This window comes from Chenopodium album, chromosome 5, assembly GCF_948465745.1.
Source record: "Chenopodium album chromosome 5, dcCheAlbu1.1, whole genome shotgun sequence".
Lineage (NCBI taxonomy): Eukaryota > Viridiplantae > Streptophyta > Magnoliopsida > Caryophyllales > Amaranthaceae > Chenopodium > Chenopodium album.
The window spans coordinates 53,038,201-53,061,026 of record NC_137838.1 but is presented as its reverse complement, the minus strand read 5'-3'; the positions used below and the strand labels follow the sequence as shown (position 1 = coordinate 53,061,026).

The window sequence follows — 22,826 nt, the reverse complement described above, 5'->3', positions numbered from 1 at the left end:
TTTATTGCAACAAATAGAAGTGGTGAGGGCTAACCTCTTCTCATGAAATCATCTTCACTAAAAGTACAACAAGCACCAAGCTATGGAAAATAAAACTCTTAAGTCATAGATTCTACCATAAATCATTTATTAAATCAATTCACATACTATTCTGAATTTCACATCCAATACAAAACACAAAAACTGAAGATATATAAAACATTTTAAACTTCTAATTCAAATCAATTTTGACTTGTCAATAAAAATCAACCAACCCCAATTCAAATAAGTTTTTGGCATCCACAATCAAGATAAATGGTAGTTGAGTGATTTAATTCACAAAACAAATCATTGCATCAAAAAAATTGAAGTCGCACACTAGTGTCATTTAATTCAATGTACTATAACCATGTAGAAGACAAGAGCTATTAGCAAGATGACCACAAGTAAAGTCTACAGATAGGGCTGGAATACATGCTCTTGACACTCTTTCTTAGACCTTTTTCTTTTGACTCATAGATACTTACTTGTCCGTTTGTCGTACCGAAAATGTCCTCCTCAACATGGTAGAAGTTATACCCACTTCCCATGTGATGGGATCACTAAGATGCAGCAACTCCTCTAAGGCCTTCATCTGAAGTGACGAAATTGTGCATGTGTCACAAAAATAATTCCAACAGAAAACCATAGATTAAATTAAAAGTAAGGAAGGAGAGAATTGAACAGATTACAAGCTGCAGATGAAACTTTTCATGCTTTAAGTACAAATCTTTTTACAAAAAAGAATCTATCATCCACACCAGTTATGCCTTTAAATCCAAGGCCAAGCAATACCAGTGTTCTGCATTTTTCTTGGATGTATCAAGGAAAGGGACAAAAACCTATAAAGCATAAACCAATTTAAGTATATGCACATTCATAACAATAAAATTACTTGATCACCACAAAACAAACTAAACACATACACTTTGTATTTGGTAAAGAGGATAGCCAAGGAAAGTCTTCCCGTACTTTTGCCCTAACACTTTAGGATCATCTTTACCAATCATAACAAAATTCTACGACCAACAACAAAAATATAGGTAAGTAGAATACCAAAAACAAAAAAAAAAAAAAAAAAAAAAAAAAAAAAAAAAACCCAAATTGTTTGAACAAAAAGTGTAGTAAGAAACCTCATCGCATACGAAGGATCCATCATAATCCTTTTCCTCGTATGTTGTGATGCCCGAGTTTTTGTATACAAGACAGCGACCATCCTAACATAATGATCTCCAACACGAGACCTCGGGGAAACAACTCGATAACAATCCCTTTGAGATGCATCTATGCCATCACAAAGAATTAAGTTTGGACCGGGCCTGCATTTGCCATTAGCCACACAATTAGACAACAACATATAGTATATCCAGTGGCCATTACACATTAAAGCTTTACTTACTCTTGATCATTTTTCAACTCCTTCCACCCTTGAACAATGCATAGAAGCCTCTTGTAAAAGGGACTAAGCCTTTGTGGCCTATGTCCTTCCTCCAAATGTGGTGAGTTGTTCATATTATCAAAAGAATAACCAGCACCAAACTTTTTTGTCAGCTCCTTTGGTCCAATACTCCCAACTTTTTCACCGTGAGTTCTTTCGTTGGCCAGAAATTCATTACCATCAAAGTGTTTGGTAGGATTAACTTGTTCCCTTGGTCTTCCGGTACTCCCAACATTTTCACAGTGGGGGCTTCCAGTTGCCAGATAATCATTACCACCCGTCATCTTACCCACAAATCCACTAAGGGCTTTCCCAATCAAACCCTCAACAATTGGTTCTAGCCTTGTACTCAACTGAACTAATACCTGTACATAGCCAAAATCGAGCGTTAACCAAAAAATAAGGAAAAATATAAGGGAAAAAAAATAACCAAAGGATAGATCACCTACGAGTGAAGAAGGAAGACAGGACAGCAACATGGCCCATCAGGGAGTCAGCCAGCAAGGTTCAGTGAGCTATAATGAGCTAATGATTGCTAGCAGTGTCCTCTCTCAGAGTGACAGCTGCTAGTTATTTGTCCCATCTATTTTGGCATGATATGTAAATATATGAAAGGGGGAGAGGGAGTGTGTTGGGTAGGTGTTAGCCTTAGGCATGTAAACTAACATCTTGGTCAATTTTAAAACAACTTATGTAAGCGATAACTAAACAAAAATCAAGATGATTTCATGTAACGTACAGTTACATACATTTATCTCACAAGATATTCTGTTTTGGTCACACAATATAGTAAAGATAATGAAACAATAAAACTCAAACCAGACAAAAACATACTATGTATAAATCAGTAGATTACATCAAAACTTCAAAATAGATGAAAAGTTAGTAGAAAAGTGAGTTATAAAAAAGCTTAAGTAGGTTCTACAATTAATTTAGTAGGTTCTACATTAATTAATAAATAATGAAGATAATTGAGATGGGGTCAAAGAAGATCAGTTTTTAAACATACTAAACTATATCAGAAGCATCCATAAAACCTTCATTATATAGGATTATATAAAAGGCTTAAATTTTAAATATGAATACAAATAGCTAAAAAAATTATATGCTCTTCAAGAGAAAACAAAGGTTATAAAACACATAAACATCATAAACAAAATTACAGCCTAAATAGTTCAAGTTTGAACACTCACCCGCTCGACAACATCATCTATGGAAGCCCGATCTGTACCCCCTGAAATTGGGGCCTTGTTTTTAATACCAGCATGGCTGACCTTTCCAAAGGAATGTTCCGCCTCTCTTGGTACAAGGGGATGTTCTCCCCCATAAGCAATACCGATGACCTATCAATTAGAAAAAAAAAATGTTACACAGTTATCAACCAACATAACACATAAAAATAATGTTGATATCTTACCAAAAGCTTGTCATACTCATTGATCGACACCTTATCTTCAAGAAGAGCTGCGTTCACCCCACCATAGTTCCATACCTTCACCCTCGGGTAAACGCCCCACTTGACAGGATCTCGATGCAAGTGGTCCAGATAATAAATCTACCAGAAAAGAAAACCACAATTACCAGATCACAATTACAAAATACTAAAGCTATTTTAAAATATGTACAGTTATTGAACGCTATTTAAAAATATGTAAAGTGAATAAACTATAATGAACACAAAAATATATCCTATTACCAACTTGACAGAGTGCACTACGTGAAAAAATGAATTTGGCACCGGTTCAAACCCGGCCTAAGGCACCGGTTTGAACCGGTGCCTATGTGGGGGGTGCCAAAAAGGGGTTTAAAAAGGCACCGGTTCAAACCGGTGCCAAAAATCAAAATTGGCACCGGTTAACTGGTGCCAAAAAGGCCCACAGAAAATTATTTCAAAGTAACCGGTGCCAAAAAACCCCCAAAAATCTTTTTTTTCTTTTTTTTTTTTTTTTTTTTTTTTTTTTGTTGTTGTTGTCATTTTTCACTTAAAAATCAAATTGACTAAAATAAATAAGAACAACATATTAATCGAATATCATTGAATATAACCGAAATTTACAGTATATAATCAAGAAAAAAATTACAATATACAAATTATAAAATTAAACAATTAAAACATATAAATAAATAAAAAATTACTACAATATAAATAAAAAAAATATTACAACATCACAATAAAAAAAAAACCCAAACATCTAAATCAATATTCTTGATTCTTGATTCTTCAATTATGTGCAATATTTTGGGCCTGCAAAGCAAATAGTATACCTGCGCCAATTAGTTCATCCAACAAAATCAATTAAAATGTATTAGCTGCGAAATTAGTTAAAAACCCAGAAATTAAAAAAAATCGAAAAAATTAAAATCGAAAAAAAATTAAAACCCAGAAAATCGAAAAAATTAAAATCGAAAATTACTTAAAACCTAGAAAATATAGAAAATGAAGAAAAAATTAAATTAAAACCCAGAAAATCGAAAAAAATTAAAACCCAGAAAATTAAAAAAAAAATCCAAAAAAAATTAAAATCGAAAATTAGTTAAAAACCCAGAAAATTAAAAAAAAATCGAAAAAATTAAAATCGAAAAAAAAATTAAAACCCAGAAAATTGAAAAAATTAAAATCGAATATTAGTTAAAACCCAGAAAATCGAGAAAATCCAGAAAATGAAGAAAAAATTAAATTAAAACCCAGAAAATCGAAAAAAATTAAAACCCAGAAAATTAAAAAAAATCAAAAAAAATTAAAATCGAAAAACAAATAATAATCGAAAAATGAATCAAAATCGAAAAACATTAATAATACCCAGAAATGAAATCGAAAAACAAAACCCAAAAATGAAATCGAAAAACAATTACCCAGAAATGAAATTGAAAAACAAATACCCAAAAATGAAATCGAAAACAAATACCCATAATTCGAAGAAAAATAAATCAAAATCGAAAAAAAACCCTATTAAAATCGAATAAAAATGAACAGAAATCAAAAATAATAATCAAAATAAAATTAAAAAAAAATATTACCAAGAAATCGATTGAAAGAAGTGAGGACGGTGTTGCATGTTGGAAGGAGATGAGGGAAGAGAAATAGAAGGAGGACGGAGAAGGAGATCGAGAAAGAGGAGGAGAGGAGAGAGAAAGAGGAAGAGAGGAGGAGAGAGAAAGAGAAACGGCTGATTGAGTTAATGTGTTAGGGTTGGGGGGCTTTTATATGGGCCGGTTTTTTTTTTTTTAATATTTAATGGCACCGGTTCACTTCAAACCGGTGCCCTTTTATGTTTTTGCCACCGGTTTGAAGTGAACCGGTGCCATATATCCTGGTTCAACTTCCCACCAAATTTTAAGGCCATTTTTAGCACGGGTTTGGACTGAACCGGTGCCAATTAGGGGGTGCCTTTTTTATTTTTTCTACTAGTGGTGGTTCTTTACTCTTACTATAATTGGTGCTGATGACTTGACAGTGTATTTATAAAGCACTAATTAAAAACAAAAAATTAAATGATGGATTTTAGGCCTCAAATCCATTTCCAACTAAGCATAATAAAATAATAATCAACACAATCACAAATAAATTATAGTGCAAACTCCCTCCCCTTTTCATAAGAAAATTCTCTAGTTGTTTATTAATGTAGTGGTTGTAAGAAGTCAAAGCAAAGCAAACCACAGAGAAAACTCTCTAGTTCTTAATTAGTATACTGACTCCCATTCTTTCTCATAGTACCAGCAATTCCTGGTTCCAGGAATAGGATAAAACTGTATTCAGAATAGTACATAGGTTTAAACTGAATATGCAAAGCATGTATAATTTTTTATTTTCAAATCCAAATTATCCTTAACCTTGTAGTTTTAGCACAATGCACTCAGCTAGACAAGTTGAAAATCCAAAATGAAATGTGTTAAATGCCACCTATTTCATTGAACGACAAAAAAATGTAAATAGTTTGATTGAAGCTCACCATAATGAACAAAAAACTGCCCCCATAGCAAGACCTATAACCATCTTTTTTAAACTTCCTTTGAAATCTGTTAGCTGTGTCGCATAGCCACTCGAACGTCAACGAACACTAATCAGAGTTGATAGCCTTGGTAGCCATTGTCAATGCTGGTATGAGTGACTTCGGAAAGTTTGAATTATTAGTGGTTGTACAAAACACTTAACTAAGGGCGACAAGTAGAAAGGCTACCATGAAATCTTGCTCATTAACTTCATCTGCAAGGGGAATTGCTTCACCAGATGCATCTAATGGACATAATGCTTCTGAAGCATATTTCAACGAAATGGTTTTTTTTTTTCGAACCAACACCATAAAGATAAAAAATCCTTCTCATCTTCTCCACCTTCTCCTCATCATTTTCACCAACATCAAAAGAGACTTTTTCAGCACCCATGGATAACCCGAGTATAGACCTCACTTGAGTGGGACCTAAGGGTAAGATCTCACTATCCCCAAACACCATCGTGCCATCCGGAATCACTCTTGTCATCAACCAATAGCAAAATTGCCTCGGTACATTTTTCATGTTAATTTCCAAGAGACCTTCAAACCCCATTTGTTTGACTAATGCGCGTCATCTTGGATCAAAATTTTTCGCAACTTGGAAGAAAGATTCGCATACAGTGTTGGGGTACTGCCACAAAAAGAGGGAATATGCATTAGTAGCCAACAAACAAACTCATTTACATGCACCAAAATAAAAATTATTCTGATTAGTTATAGTGCTGTCAACTTAACATATTGGTTTAGTTCTGGTACAATTAATTTGATGTCCATACTGTGGCTCTAATCATTTTTAATCTGACGTAATTCACGCAATCATTATAAGCTTATGTGTGTAAGGATGAACAATTCATTTTGTCTTTTTAGGTTGTACTGAACTTGTAATAACTTGTGAGGGTGTATGAGTTGGACTGTGAGATCACACTTCATAATGGCAGATAGTTTTCAACTAGTTTTATTGAAGGCAAAGTAAATTGGAGCCAAAAAATATGTCTTCTATACCAGAAACCTGATTTATGAGATAGATTTGGAAATTAATACTAGTAAACTAAGGGCCTATTCTGTTTACATTAGTAGCTAAAACAGCATACCTTTCTGATGTTCTCATGATGGGTCTTCAACACTGCCCCTTCGCTTAAAACTTTTTGGCCTTTGGTTATTTCACCCTACATACATACAAATCATAAACCTAGGGTTATGTCCTATTTTTAGCATACTAATCTTGGTATAAATATATGTGCCTTAATAGTTACATATTCACTATACCTTTTCCCTTTTCCTCTTCCGACTTTTATTCTTACTTTTCATGAAAAACATCATCATCTTCATGAACTCAGAGGGAGAGCAGGACTCCTCTAAAGTATCTTCATCAGTCTGCTCATCAGAACCATTGTCTTCTTCACCGCTATTATCAACAACCGCATTTACAGACTTCTTAGGTAGCTTTGCCTTCTTGTTAGTTTTGTTTTTCCCCTTCACTTCAGACCCCCCCCCCTTTATCGGGGTCCTTAGAAGTTGATGGATCCTAAATGCAAGAAATGACACAGAAAATTTCAAACTTCACCACATTCAACTAACACATTAATACAAGCACAGAACACTAGCTCACCATCAAGTGTTTCCAGTTCTTCGATCGCATAAATGTCTTCGATCTCATAATTTTTGCGGGGAATAATACAAATCTGATCTGCAAAAAATCACAGCTACACTTAGCATCATGGATAAAAGCTTCTACATCAAACAAGACACCCAAAATAATCAATACAAATTAACAAACTTCCATAATCAATACAAATTAACAAACTGCCATATCAATCAGAGACCTAAAAAAAGAAGGCCTAATAAAGAAGGCCTACTAAAAGATCTAACATACCAAGCCTAACCCACAGTCCTACCCAATAGTCAAACTATAGAGGACTATTAATGGGTGATTACAAGTAGGATACATTTTAATAATTTCTTATACAAAGCTTTAATTATTATTTTCCAAGAGCATACATCTAAAAGTCAAACTATCACCAAAAAATTTTAGCCATCTAATTTGCATATGGTAAGAATAACTCTATAAGACTCATCTGCTTATAACACTAATTAATTAGTTAAGATTATATAAGGTAAATGACTCTGCGATTACCTAGAAGCTGAAAATAATCATAGCTAATAGTCAGAAAAGTGCTTGTTTGTAGAAATTTCCTTCCCAGATTGTCACTTGTATATGATACCCTTGACTTGATGCATCTTTCCAAATTTAGACATGGTACCCAAGAATTTTTAAAATGAAAAGAATCAAAGTATTAATTGTTAGTAAATTACCAAAATCAAAGTAGTAGTAGTAGGTTTTGAACGATTGTTAAAAGTCAATTTGACTAAGAACAAAAGACTTGACTATAACCTTCCATAAAAGGCTCATTCTCTTTTTACATTGCACCTTGTTCACTCCTTCTATCAAACCAGGCCACTCTGGTAAGTTTCCCTAATCCATTCTCAAAAACTTATATATGATACCCTTGACTTGATGCATCTTTCCAATTTTAGATATGGTACCTAAGAATTTTTAAAATGAAAAGAATCAGAGTAGTAATTGCTAGTACATTAGCAAAATCAAAGTAGTAGTAGCAGGTTTTGAACAGTTGTTAAAAGTCAATTTGATTAAGAATACCAACTTTAAAGACTTGACTATAACCCCACATAAAAGGCTCATTCTCTTTTTACATTGCACCTTGTTCACTCCTTCTATCCAAGCAGACCACTTTGGATTTACTTTCCAAAAATGAATCCATTCTACAAGCTGAGTAGCCTATTCATCTCAGTTCTCTCCTTTCTCTGGCTAATCTGCTTATAACACTAATAACTTAAACCAGTTCATATAATACCCATCAAACCTATAATACCCATCACACAATAAGGTTACAATATCGACATTAAGGTCTGAAACCAATCAAACTCACAACTTAGCATAAAACCATCCACAAATAGAATTGCTAATCACAGAAATATAGCAATATCCCGCCCAACAAAAGGCTATCAATCTTTTTTTTTTTTCCAATCACCAAATTACAACTAAAACAAAATTGGACAATTTGTAATCTCAAAACATACACTATATTCAAGCATATATAATCAATACCATGAAACCAATTACATTCCAAGAAATACCCATGAAATAAAATCATCCAAAAAAAAAAAAATTAATACAACCCCCGACAGAATTTATACAAACCCTAACAAATAAAAATTTTGGAGGACAATTTAAATTGGGGTGTTAGGATTTATGTAATTCTTAAACCCTATTATTGATTTCGAATATCAACCACACCCCCCATAAAATCCAGAACATCACCAATTTGAAAACCCTAACTTTTAGGTTAAACGAATACAATGAAATTAACTTTGACAAAGTACTAAAATTGTTTCAACAAGCATTACAAAATTGATAAAAACTAATGAATTTATAACTAACTCGCTTACTTGGGTCAAATTGATCACGAATGATGCGTATAATCCTTGAATTCTCCCCGTGGCAAGCCCAGAAATAATTCTTCAAGTCACCCACCACCGCAAACGACGATGGAGATGGATATGGAGGAAATGGGGAATACAGAGACCTAGAGTGAGAAGACAGAGGGTTCGAATTCGAATTTCTTCCTGGAGGCGAAACGAGAAGAAACTAGAAGTTCAGAGGAGAGAGACAGTGAGAAGACAGAAGGAGAGGTAAATGGAAGAGAGAGAAAATAATCAACCATGTGACCAAATAATCTAATTCAAATATAAGATACGGAGTACAAATACAAGGGGTACGAGATACAAGATACCTATGCAAATACACTCAGGAAATACGAGATACTTATGTAACGGGCTAACAAAAAGCATAACGGAAAGTGAGGTGGATTTCCACTCAACCATGTGAAAGTGAGGTGGATTTCCACTCAACCATGTGAATTTACCAGCTTGCCCCTGAATATGCATTTACTAATGCATCTCAATACTCCATTTAGGAGGCTTTCTAAACGGAGTGTTGCGAGATATTTGGTGTTGTCTCGCAGGGGTAAAGTTGTCTTTTGATATGAAATTTGAATTTGGCCAGATGCTTATGCCGTTTCGAGGTAAAGTACTCCGTTACGAGGAAAGTGTGAGACGTCCCTTTCACTTATAGCTTTTCTCTCTCCTCTCTGTTGTTCCTCTTTCCTGTCATATTTTCTCTCTCCTGTATATCATTCCAATTTTCCTCTTAGTCGAAATTGAATATCTGAATCTCCTTCGATTATTTTCTACAAAATCGTCCCCCGACGAAGAGTTGTTGGATTCATAGGTTCTCCCCCGCTGGGATCTCCGTCCACCTCCGTCAAAATCGCGACGTCAATCTTCTTCAGGTATGTATTTTTTTGTGGGGTTAAACTTGTAGTCGAGGATTATTGTTTTGATTAGTTAATTTTGATGAATTCTAGTGTTTGGTCTATTTTAGGGTTTCGGGGGTCGAATTTAGGGGTAAAGGTTTTGCAAATTATCGAATTTTCAATTTAGGGGTCGAATTCTAGTGTTTTTTTAGGGTTTTTAGTTTTGTTCTGAGAGTTTGAATCATCATGAATTTCTGTCTGAATTTGTGTTTTTTTTTTTAAAGGAGATTAAAATTTACATAAATTTATTACCTGTTTATTGAATTGCATCAGTTTCCTTTACAACATACAAAAAAAGTCGAATTCTTTTTTCATCCCTTTACCTTTAGTTTTGTGTTATGGCATTTAGGGGTAAAGGTTTTGCAAATTATCGAATTTTCAATTTAGGGGTAAATTATCGAATTTCAATTCAATTTAGGGGTAAATTTCAATTCAATTTAGGGGTAAAAATTGCGCTTGGGATGTTTCTTAACAACTAATGCTTGTGTGCAATAGTATTCACTTACAGATACAACTCACACTAATATGCAATAAGATTTACTTTAAGCTACAGCTAACTATGCAATAAGATTTACTTTAAGCTATAGCTAACTTTTCACCCTTTACATGATTGATGACATTTCTTTGCTTAGAGAACTGGAAATATTTATAATTTTGCTGACTATTAGATCATCAAAACTATTTGCACAGGTCATTTATGCAGTAGCCGGGCTTTGAGTGTTTGCTGTTTTCACAAACCCTTGTGTAAGTCTTCTCATATTTACCTTCACTGTTGTCTCTAATGTTTTCTAGCACATAACAGAGACTTCTAAACGTGTGCAGATGCATTGCCTCCAAACAAGCTAAGTAGGAGAAAGTGAACAGGTAAAATACCTTACACTTCTAAAGATTCAAGTATCATTGCTCTAAATGTTTGTGAATTGGGGAAATCAGGTTCGAAAACCGGACAAAATCAGCGTGGTTTTGTAAGCGTAGTGAGAACGTTTTGTTGAGTTAAATTGTTTAATTGTTTAAGGTTTGGTATTTCTGTTTTGGCTTCGTATCCACATGAATGTGTGTATGGTTTGTCTGATTTAATATCATTGTAGTTGTTGTTGTGTGTTGTTGTGTGTTGTTGTGTGTTGTTGGAATCAAAGATTGGTTATGAAATAGGGGGTTTGTGGTTGTCGAATTTTGGGGATAGGTTTTCCAAAATGTCGAATTTCAATTGGGATTTTGATGGGTGGGTTTTAATTGTACAAATGTAGGTATAAATTGCAGTAAAATTGTTGCTTGAACTGTAGCCTCAATAGTCTAATTTTTTGCAGCAAAAACTTTAAATATATTTCTTTGTCAAAGGCATTAACCACCTTAGCCTCAAATGTCGAATTTCAATTGGGATGTTGATGTGGGTTTCAATGTTGATTGATATATACCATTAGGGATAAAGTAATTTGAACTATAGCTTAACAAAGTGAAAATGAAAATGTGAATGATTCTTGGGACAGAGATATTGAGGCACTATTGAGGTAGGTTTTCCATTAAATTCATTTGGGGAAATGCGGTTTAAATTGGCACAAAATATGGGAAGGGTGGAACTGTTTTATTAATTATAAGGGTAGTGAGAATGTTTTTTGGGTAATGGTTTAATGCTTGGTTTTTGTGACCATATGAATGTGTGTATCGCTTGTCTGCTTTACTGTGATTGTAGAAATAATGTCCGCTTTATTTCATGGTTTAATGGAATCTTTCATGGTTTATGGGTTTGTTTTGGTTTGGTCTGCTTTACTGTGATTGTAGAAATAATCTCTGCGTTTGGTTTGTTTTGTATAATTGGCATAATGTTTTTAGAATTATGTCATTAGTAGTGGTGCCTTTGTTGTATTTGTAATCAGTTATTTATTGTTATGCCTTTTTTGTAAGATTCTTGTAAGGAGTTTATTTGAAATGATTAAGGTATATTCTGTTAGAAAGCTAATGTTTGGTAAATTATGTGCAGATTCAGTGATGAAGAAAAAGTCAATTGTTCGGTCGATGAATCGGACAAAGTGGGGGGTGAGTATTTATTTGTTGTTGTTGTTGGTGTGATTTTATATTTAAAAAGTGGAACTAATTTGTAAGATGATATTCAGGGTCCATTAAAAAGAGAGGTACGCAAACCTGTGGGTTTGTCATTGACTCTGAAACCTGTGGGCCAATCGAAGAAAATGTGGAATTGTAAACGAAAGAGAATTGATGGTGAAGAAGAAGAACATCATGATCAAGAACCTGATGATCAGGAATCTGAACATTCGAGCAATGAGGATTCTGATTCTAGTTCTGGAGGATTTATGAAGGTGATGATAAAGGAGTACATGAAGAGAAAGAGTAAGAAGAGAAAAGGGAAGTCGGTGGGTGGCGGGGGGATTAAGAAGGTATGAAGATTTATTAATTGTGAAGGAAACTATTTTTTTGTATGTGAAAATTTTAAATGTGAAGGAAACTATTTTTTTGTATGTGAAAATTTGAAATGTGAGAATTTGTTGCTTTTATCCCTTGTAGGGTATTCAAACAGAAGGACATAGAGTTATGGCCGATGGTGTAGTCCTACGGACACATTATGATAACATTGGGAAGGTATGGTTTGGTAATAGGTTATGGTTATGTTAATGTGATGTGCTTTGCTTTGGTAGGTTTTGGTTATCTTCTATTTTGAAATAGAGTAATGGAAGTAATGCTTTATAGTCCAAATAAACTGAATTTTTTGTATTATTAATCTTTTCATGATTTTTTGCATTATTGGAAATGGATTTTTCAATTACATGTTTTGTTGATTCTAGAAAAAGTTGTGTATTAATTCTGGAAATATTAATGATATATAAAAATATATCTACGTATATCTTTTCCCTAAAAAATTTCAAACAAAATATAATTGAATTTACGGATTAATCGAACATTTCTTGTTTTTAATATATGACCCATATTTTTTGACGATTCCCATTTTTTCTCATCGGATAAGGTGTTTTAGTTTTTTAATATAGGACCAACTTTTAGTTTTTTATTGTCTTTTGCTTTTTTTTCTATTTGATTTTTTATTATTCTTGTTCTAGCAGTCAGATCGTTCATTTTTTGTTCTGTTGCTGAAGGATTTATCCAATTTAGGAATGCGATTTTTATGAATCTTTTTCATTTTTTCTTTTATTCGATTCTTCTCTCAATTCAAATAGTCGAATTCGATTTACGTTTGACATTATTTTTGTTATTTTTTTAAAAAATAGAAATATTTCAACAATCCAATTGTTTGTTTCACGAATTTTTTGTTAGAGTCTTTTTCAAATTTGAAAGCGGCCTTTTTGAAGTTTTCAATTTTTTTGTCGAGTTGTTTAAAAATAGGTTTAAAAAATGCATTTGATTAAAAGGAAGGTCAGTTTCCAGGCCCACAAATGTTTAAAAACAAAACTCATCTATTCGATTTCGTTTTTGTTCGCTTTTTTTTATTCGATCTTGATCAGACGGTTGTATTATAGATCAGACGGTTGAATTTGATTTTGAAAAACAGAAAAGAAATAATATATTTATCTGAATACCATCTGTTAACCAGTTTTTAGGAAATTCAGTTTCTGATAATTGAACGTCGTTATAGGTGCATTTAACATGCATTTCGCTGACCACTTGGGTCGTTGGAATAATAACTGACGGGTGAAATTTTTTGCTATGATCAAATATAATATATTTTAATTTGAAAAACAGTGATGGGATTAATGCTAATATGTGTGGTTTGTTTTGCAGCAGCCCAATGTTGTTTGTCGAGTGGAAAAGTTTTGTTATCTGGTCAAGAAGTTCGATCCGAAGAGACGGGAGCTGGTGGAAAGTATGGGATTTGGAGGGTTGTTGCATTTGGATATGAAAAATATCCCGAGGCAGTTTTGTTATGGCTGATGAGTAGGGTCTTTGGTGATGGGACAGTTGTCTTTGGTGATGGATCAATTCTTCCGCTAGGGCCAAACCAAGTAAGGTCCATTCTTGGGATTCCTATGGGAAGGAAGGAAGTTCCTCTTATTCTTGGCGATGACGAAGACGACACCCAGAAGATTATGCGGGTGTTTGAACAATACGGTGTTGGTTTGAAGCGAGAAAATGTGTCTCTCAATCTTGCAGCTGCAGCCATGTGCCCTGAGCATGAAGATGGTACTCTGGTGGAGTTGGAGACGGAAGTTGATGAAGAGGACTTTATGGTAGCTTTCCTAATTGTTGCCCTAGGAATGATAGTCTGCACGACGACAAACAGTTCAAACTTGGCTGCATCGTTGGTGCCCACATTGGTAGTTGCATCAGCAGCAGGAGAATATAATTGGTGCAAGTTCACAATTGACTGGGTGCGCGACTCAGCTGATCGATTTCAAACAAAGTTCCAGAGAGATGGATTCCGTTGTGGCTGTGGTGGGAGCTTCGTGTTTCTTATGGTAAAGGATACCCTAAGTTTTTGGTTTTTTTAACGCTTTAAGAAAGTGAATGCTAATTAAAGTTAGTCGAAAATGCAGATTTTTTATTTGGATCACCTCCATCGTGTACCAAATAGATGGGGTGTATACCCCAGGCTGAAGGTTTGGGATTCTGACCATTTAAAAGCAGTTGTAGATGAAGATAGGAGGTCTGATGAAGAGTTTGGCTTTTTGCCGGTGAGTGTGGACAAAAAAAGTTGTGATTAATCATTTATGGTGGGTTGCTAAATTGGAAATGAGATTGTTAACTGGTAGTTGTGTAACAGGTTCTTGACATTGCGTATGGGGAGGACCATCCTTTGGTTCCACGTGATGATGGAGATCTCGAGCTGGTGCACAGTAAAGTTGCTAATACTTCGGTGAATTCTATGGCGGATCAGGTACTTGCTTATACATCCTGTGTTTTGTTTGGTTATGGTGCATAGGATTGTTTGAGCTTGCTGATACATCCTGTGGTTTGTTTGGTTATGGTGCATAGGATTGTTTGAGCTTGCTGCCTTCTAAATAGGATGGTTTATTTTTCTGTCTTTGCATAGGATTAGTTCTATATGATTTTGATATGATTTTGATACCCACAATCTGTACACACTCAAGCAACCAACATTTACAAAAATTAACAATCCTATGATTAGTTATTAGAGTTGTAGTGGTGTACATGGGATATGGTTATGGTCCCACCATTTTTGAATGTTGTGTTCTTTTCCTTATTGGATCAGAAATCAAAATAAGGATTAGTTATTGTTATACATGAATGTTATTATGATGGTGTTTTAGTCATCCTAATGAAAATATGGATGGTTATTAGTTTAAAGAGTATTATGTTCACGTTTGTAAACATATTTGGGCTTGATATATTTCGATGAATTATAACTTTCATGTGGTAATAATAAGTCAATTATTAATACGTTTCTCTGTTATTTATGGTGGTTAGGTGCTTGCTCTATTAACTCCTAGGCTTGTTAGTCTAGTGGAGGGCATAGTTGGTAGAGCATTAGGCAGTAGTTCAAAGGCTGGTCATCTTGATATGTACACTGTGAGCATGGGTAAAGGGAGTCAGCCTCGTCTTAGTGGGAGTAGTAACAAGGGTGCAAAAAAGTTGAAAGCACCCCAAGAGAAGAACCCAGCTGAACAGAAGGAATCTTGTAATTCTAATAATGGTAAAATTGGTGATACGATGACTCGGGAAACAGCTTTTGATAAGCGGTTGGAGACCTTTGTCAAAGGATGGAAGGATTTGAAGGATGAAAAGCAGTATGTTTTTTTTTTGTCTATCCTTTCTACTTTCTAGCGGTTTATGTTAAAGTTACTTGAAAAATATTTGGTTTGTCCATTTAGATAGTCTTCACTTTGTCCTTAATCAACCTTGTAGATTAAAAAAAATATTTGGTTTGTCCATATAGACTATGTCCAATTTAATTGGTTGTGTTTGTAATGGCAGGGAGGGACCGTCCATCATAGAGTGTGATGGAATGAATGCTACACAAAGGGACTGTTATGGTGTTGTGGGTCCTCGAGCCCGTCTTGGGCATCAATATGTGAGAATGACATCGATTTTGTACACAAAGTACTGGGGGACAGTTGAGTTTCTGAATCGGAGGAAACGGATTTTGATAGATCCTTCCTATACAGTAAGTATATGATGTATGAGTTGATTTACTTGTCATTATTGGCATTATTTACTAACATTAACTTGTGATTTATGCAGATGATGATTAAGGCTAAGGAAAAGGATTATGCGAATCTTGCAAGGAAGTATTGCAAGCTGTTGTTAAGTATTCCAAATGATGATATTCGACTAGTATGTACCTAAGTTTTGTATTTTATAATTTTAGTTTTTGTAGCTTTGCATTATATGTTGCTTTGCAATAAGAGTCTGTAGCTTTGGGTATGCTTCATATCTTTAGTTCTTAGGTGTTATTCTCATGAAAATGAATTAGAAGGATGGCCCATTTACTATCTTGCTCTCTGAAAAAGTGGGGTTGTTGATTGTAGTAAACTTGATACAACATTCTGAATACCTATCTTAATCTTATGAGCATTAGTTAGTAACTGTACTTTAACTTACCAGACCAAGAGGTTTCTTATATATGAAGTATATTAAGGTCTTCAATGGTAATTCTAATTATTATTAGAACCTTGAGTGTTTCTTTGCGTGGCATCATACATGTTTTACATAACGCTTTCTTTTTTTCCATGGTTCTGTTGTGAGTGAAAGTCATTCATGCAAGGTGCAATAGTACCCTTTTATTGTATACATTTAGCCTCTTAAAGTTCATTGATCAGGGCACTGTTGTAACTTGGAGGAAATGCATATATGAAAGTCCACCTTGAAATACTCAAAGCCAAACTACCAGGGAAAATACATATGCAGCCCTGGCCTAGTACCCTGTCAGATCATCAAGGAGAGAAGTACTGAGATAGGAAAGCTAAAAATCATTTGAGCACATGTATTTTATAATGTTCGTTGTGAAACAGGTGTTTTTCCCAGTGCTTGATGGATCGTCAGAGAACGGGGATGAACACTGGTGGTGCCTTTTCATTGATTTGGTGAAGAATCAAATCTGGATGATTGATTCATTATATCCGGATCCTTATGAACAACATTCAGAGCTTGTTTATGAATTGGTTAGTAACTAGGCCACCCCACTGTTTGTGTTTTAACAATATAATTTTAAAATGGTGAGATTTTAAAATTTGTACCAATCGGGCAGGTGAAGGCCATTGATGTTCTTTTCCAATTGAATGATCCGTTTTGGGAGTTGTGGACTTGTGAGAAATGGCCCAAGCATGTGGTGGGCATGGTGAAGCAGACGGATACGTAAGTTTATTAGCTGTCGCATATAATGTCATACTACATTTTGTTCAATTCAACTAACCACATCTTATTAATGTATAGTTTCTCCTGTGGTGTGCTAATGCTTGGTTGCATTAAGCATTGTGCCCGTAATGGTCCTGATACTAGTTACTCTCTGGTATGTTTATTGTATGTTTATTGTGTTGTAGATGGGTGCTTTGGTATTTTTTCCGGAGAAGAAGTTGTATAACAATTTTTGAAATTATTTTGTGCAGGAGAAGAACTTGAAGAAGAGGTTGTTTTTGGAGGATGCAAACAATTCTTGCAACGAATTATTAGCAAAATTTGATGAAATTCTGCCCAAGGATCGAGTCCGGCCCAGAAGGACATTGTCTTCTCAAAACACTTTGTAGTTGTGGTCAGTTAGGTATTTTTAGGTGGTGGAATTATTAGTTAATCTAAGGGAAAACTGTTGGGGTATTTTTGGGGTGTGAATTAGAATATTTAGGTGGTTATTTGTGGCGGTGTGTTTGACCAAGTGGTTGGTGTTTATTTGTACTTTGTTGTTGTAGACAATGCAGGTTGCTTAGACTGTTTGTTGCTTAATAATTTGTGGAAATATTAGTTAATCTAAGTGGTTGGTGTTTATGTGTACTTTGTTGCTTTAGAACAAAAGGAAAACACAGGGAACACATACAATTCAATTAATTAATTAATAATTGATTTAAGTAAGTCTGGAAAATAAACTCCCACAAGGTTGATTCAAATTTCATAAAATAAATCTAGGTTTAAACAGTGATACAATTGAAATTTACTAATAGCTTTTGAAATACAAATTCATTTGTAACTTACTATACAATTGAAATTTACTAATAGCTTTTGAAATACAAATTCATTTGTAACTTACTAGTAGCTTTTGATAGACCAATTTCATTTTAACTTACACCCATAAAAACACCCATAAAAACAATAATTCATTAATAAGTTACTAATAGCTTTACAAACACTCTTTAATTTCTAATTTACTAGTAGCTTTAACAACACCAGTCTCGAGCAATCAACAAGAGAAATCAACAAAACTCAAAACTAGACTCCGATGTCCACCCAACACCCTCAGCGGAGTCACTTGCCGCATTTGTCTCATACAAATGGAGTGCATGTTGTATGCGTCTGACATACTCAGGTGGGTAGTCATTGTAGGTGAATGGTTCAGCATTAACAAGAGATAAGTTAGCCATCTCATCAAATCCATTTTCAGACAACATTTGGCGTCGAAATGCAATGCGCTGCTCGGGGTTGGTTGTAATAGCCTCGGTTGGATCCTCTTGTGTGAATTTCAGCCATTGATATGTCACTTTGATTCCTTGTTCATTAGGTGTAGTGAACCTCTTACCAGCAAGGATAACTCCCCACTCATTCCCCTTGCCAATTTGCTCATCCACATCCAACCACCAATCCTTAAGGTATTGGAAAAACTCAAAGAAACGTTTGAGGTAGGTGTGGTAAAGTGGGTACGCATAGCACTCAGCTAGAGATCTCCTTAAGGTTCTCAAGTTGAAAGAGATGGCTATCTTTGCAACATCGACCAAGTACCACATGAAACAAAAAGCCTCCTTACGGAAGTAACGTGCTCTACCAACCTTGAATAGAGTGAAAAAAGGGTAATTTGGATGGAAATCTATACCTTTGATCGGTTCTTCTAAGCCACCCCTTGCAATCGTGGCTAGTTGACAAGGTAATAAACGCGTCGTCAATTGTCTATCCCGAGATCAAATACAATTTATACAACCTAAACAAACCTAATACGAGTATAAGGTAAGCATAGGGGTCGAACCACAGAGAACGGTAAACACCACCAAATGTTATCGACAATTAAGCTAGTCCGGAATAGGGGATAAATAAACTAAAGTCTAAAAATGATAAAACAAGAAATAAAACATTAAGGGAAATGGTTTAGGTATAGCGTTCACTTGAACATAAACAAAGGCATAGAAATTGAATTAATTATGAACTAAACATGCTCGAATATCGAAGTAAAGGGTCCAATCTAGCCGCCTTCCGGGGTCAATTGGCTTCTCCTAACATAGCCTCTATGTTTCCACATTAGAACCATATACTAGGAGGTACTATTAAATAACAATCGATAGTAATGAACCTTAACTAAGTCAACTTCCGTTTCTTGTTAGCAAAGATTCACCTTTAATCAACCAACAATGTGCACTTGGAAGAAGATTAAAGAATATCAAGCATATAAAGACTTTAATCACAAATAAATCAATTCTAAACCCTAGAACATGCTCAAGGTCCAACTACACCACAACCATCCCCTTAATGGGGAAATTACTCACTAATCATGATAATAACAAGATTAATCAACAAATAATCAAGAATTAACATGATCAACAAGCAATACCAACAACTAAAATAATAATCAAAATAAACAAATAAAAATAGAGGAGAGAGAGTAAGAAATTGCTCATTAATTGAAGATGAAGGTCTACAAAGGATTGAACAAGCTCCTTCTTCAAAATCCAAGTTCATTAATGAAGAAAACCTCACTTTCTCTCTCTACCAAAGAAGACTAATCCTAACCTAACCTAAAACTAATTAGAGAGAAGAATAGATAGTTATTCAATATTTTTCTAATTACCCCAAAATTGGGTATTTATACTAAGCTAATAAAACTAGGAAAAGAAAATAAAAATAAAAAGGAAAATAAAATAAGAAAACTAATACATAAATAAAGGAAAGAAAATAAGAAAAAGTTAAAAGAAAAGAAAGAAATAAAAAGAAAAAGAAAAGAAAAATAATAGAAACCAAATCAATTCCCACCCAAAAACAATCAGCACCCGATTTCCCCCTCTTCCCAATTCATGGCTGCTCTATCTCCATTGAAACGCACCACCATCACCACCGTTCATCAACTATCATCATCAAATCGAGGTCGTTCATCTTCATTAAAACCCATGTGTGAAGCTCGTGGAGCGGTTCGGTCGAACCATGGGTTGGTGCGGCCGAACTACGGGGTTGGTTCGTCGAACCATGGGTATGTTCGACCACTCCTCTTCGATTAACGAAACCCACAAAGTCTCTGACTCGAACTTCGACCGAACCACCAACGGTTTGCCCGAACTTGATTAAATTGCTAATTGTTCTGATTTTTGGGTCGATTGGTGGTTTGAGTAGTTGCGGGTCAGGTGTGAAATTGGTGGTGTATTGGTGTGGGTTTGGTTGATGTGGTTGCGCAGTTGGTTGAGTCGGGTTTGGTTTGGGTTGTGGGGTGCGTGAATTGGTGGGTGATTGGTGGCAGCAAGGTGCGGTTTGTGGGTGCTGGTGGTGATGCGGGGTGAAGCAGGCTGGGTTACGGTGGTCAGGTTGTGTTGCTGTTGGTGTTGGTTGAGCAGGTGTGTGTGGTGTTTGCGGGGTGAAGCAGGGGAAGTTGCTGGTGGTGTTAGGTTGCGCAATGTTGCTGCTGTTGGTGCTAATGGAGGTGCGCTGGTGGTTTGCGATGTTGGGGTTTGGCAGGCTGTTGTGTGCGTGAGGGAGCAGGGGAGTTAATTGGTTGTGTGTGGTGTTAGCAGCTGGCGGGCTGTGGTGTTTGATTGGTGGCAGCAGGGGAGAAACAGAGGAGGTTGGCTGAGGGGCTGCTGTGGTTGATGTGGTGGAGGATAAGGGAGGTGGGGTGATGGTTAAGGGGCAGCAACAAGGTAGCACAACACAGTTTGCTTGGCTCAAAATTTGTGCCTCGAACCTCGGACTTCGAACTTGATTTGAACATGAAAATCGAGCGTCAACCCGAACACACCTACAAACACGAGCAAGATTGAGGAGAGAATTGGGACAAAGAATAAAATAAAATAAAATGAAAATAAACAAAGGACGAAATAAAACAAAACCACGACAAATAAAATAAAATAAATAAAATAGAAATAAATAAAATAAAATAGAAAATAAGAGACATAAAACTAAACTAATAAAAATAAACAAAAACTATACAAGCAAATAAAGTAAAATAAAATACGAAAATAAACTAAAGCTAATAAAAAAAAAAGAAAATAAACTAAAACGCTCCAAAATTACCGAATAAACAAGAAACTTTATTAAAAAGAAAACAAGAGAAAGAAAGGGAAAATAAGATAAAATAAACACGAAAATGACTCTAAAACTACTCCCTAAGAGTGACATAAATGTCACTCATCAAATTCCCCCAAGCTAAACCTTTGCTCGTCCTCGAGCAAAGCTAAGGCAAAAGAGAACAAGATGGAATTATTTAAAGCAAAAGAAACAAAATAGAAACAAAGAGAAAGAATGTACACTAACTCACTGTCGTAGGAATCACGGATGCATTTAGCGTATGCATCAAGCCCTTTAAACCCCTATGTCGCCAAAGAGGACGAGTAAGCTCTCGTGAGGGTTTCCTAAGAGGTTTAACCCACAACTCTTGGCAACAGATAACATTCAAGGCAAAGGTGAAATCAAGAAAACTCGAGTTTTGATATTTCAAACCAAACACAAACAATGGGCTAAATGCACAAGAATACAATCCTTTCTAGACATTAAAGGTGGCCAAGCAAAAGAATAGCTAAGGTTGATGCACACATAAAGCATGCAAAGGGTAGAGAACTTAGAGGGACTTACACTCCTCCTTATCTCCAACCAAACTTCCGCATCCTCACTAGTTTTGCATCCACTTTTAAGGAGATATCTCGAGATTCCTCGAAGGAATCGGAAGAAATAATCAATGAAAAACATTTAGGCTACCCGACATCTTGGCATTGATAGCTCGCTCAATAGGCTTGGCTTGATTACCCTCCATCGGTAGTAACTAAACCTCACTAAGGTCAAAAGGTCTTAAAAGGGTTGAAACGTTTAGGCTAGGGTAAAGGGTGTGGAAATAAATTTGGAAATTGGTGGTAAACTTAGAAGTGAAGCAAGGTTGATCATTCCTCAATTCAAACTCAATAAACTACCAACTTTCAAATCAAAAATTTTAGCAACTCTTCCCCCAAGCTTATTCTTTTTCAACCAAACAACAAATATTTTTGTATTTTCTCAATATTTTCTTCTTTTTTTTTTCATTTCTTTTTATTCTTTGCTCTCGCCTCTTTTAACTTTGAGCGGCTTTTTCTTTCATTTCCTTTATTTTCTTTTCATTTACTCAAACAATTCAACATAACAAAAATAAACACAAGTACCAAAATTTGAGTTTTTTTCACTTCTTTTTCATTCTTTTTCTCACTTTCATTAACCAGAAATACAAATCAAGTCCCAAGAATGCTTCACAAAAACTAAAAAAAAAGGTGAAAATAAAGCAAAGGTCCATTGGTTTGTAATGTGGTTATGCCAAAGAAGGGAAAATGGCTCAATTTGGGTTACTAAATGAGCAAATGCAAAAGAAAAGAAAAAAAAAGAATAGAGAATAATAACACAAAACAAAAAAACCTAATTGCCTTCGTCTTCCCCTAGGTTGGTTCGGTCTCAATCTTGGGTAGATTAAGCCAAATTCTCGATATAAGCTAGCAATGCCAAGGATCCAAACGCCACACATGCAAGAAATGTAGAAGGCTAGAACAAAATAGACACATCCTCACAAAAATGACGGTAGTGGAGTAGCAAAAATCACCTTTAAAGCTTCAACTAGCTAGAGAGCGACAACCATCTTACCACAAACCAAGTGAGCTAAGGTCTCATAGCCCTTAAGTTCTACTACCTTGGCAATGTTATATGTGT

At 35.1% G+C, this 22,826-nt stretch overlaps 1 protein-coding gene across 4 annotated transcripts; it reads right to left on the bottom strand.

Moving 5' to 3' along the window:
- Positions 1-215: 215 nt before the first annotated feature.
- On the bottom strand, positions 216-9,181 carry LOC145632107 (uncharacterized). 4 transcript variants are annotated; one of them, XM_081684395.1, is made up of 12 exons: positions 8,917-9,181; positions 7,058-7,135; positions 6,715-6,973; positions 6,540-6,614; positions 5,407-6,079; positions 2,874-3,011; positions 2,650-2,799; positions 1,418-1,821; positions 1,152-1,337; positions 945-1,037; positions 711-860; positions 216-613 (listed from the first exon to the last, which is right to left on the bottom strand). In XM_081684395.1, exons 5-10 carry the CDS (start codon positions 5,407-5,409, stop codon positions 1,025-1,027), a joined length of 894 nt encoding a protein of 297 aa, XP_081540521.1. In that variant the 5' UTR covers positions 5,410-6,079; positions 6,540-6,614; positions 6,715-6,973; positions 7,058-7,135; positions 8,917-9,181; the 3' UTR covers positions 216-613; positions 711-860; positions 945-1,024. The 4 variants fall into 4 exon arrangements, with proteins under 4 accessions (XP_081540521.1, XP_081540519.1, XP_081540518.1 ...); XM_081684393.1 differs by having other exon boundaries at positions 216-860; positions 5,407-5,565; positions 5,635-6,079; XM_081684392.1 differs by having other exon boundaries at positions 216-860.
- Between the last annotated feature and the right edge of the window lie 13,645 nt (positions 9,182-22,826).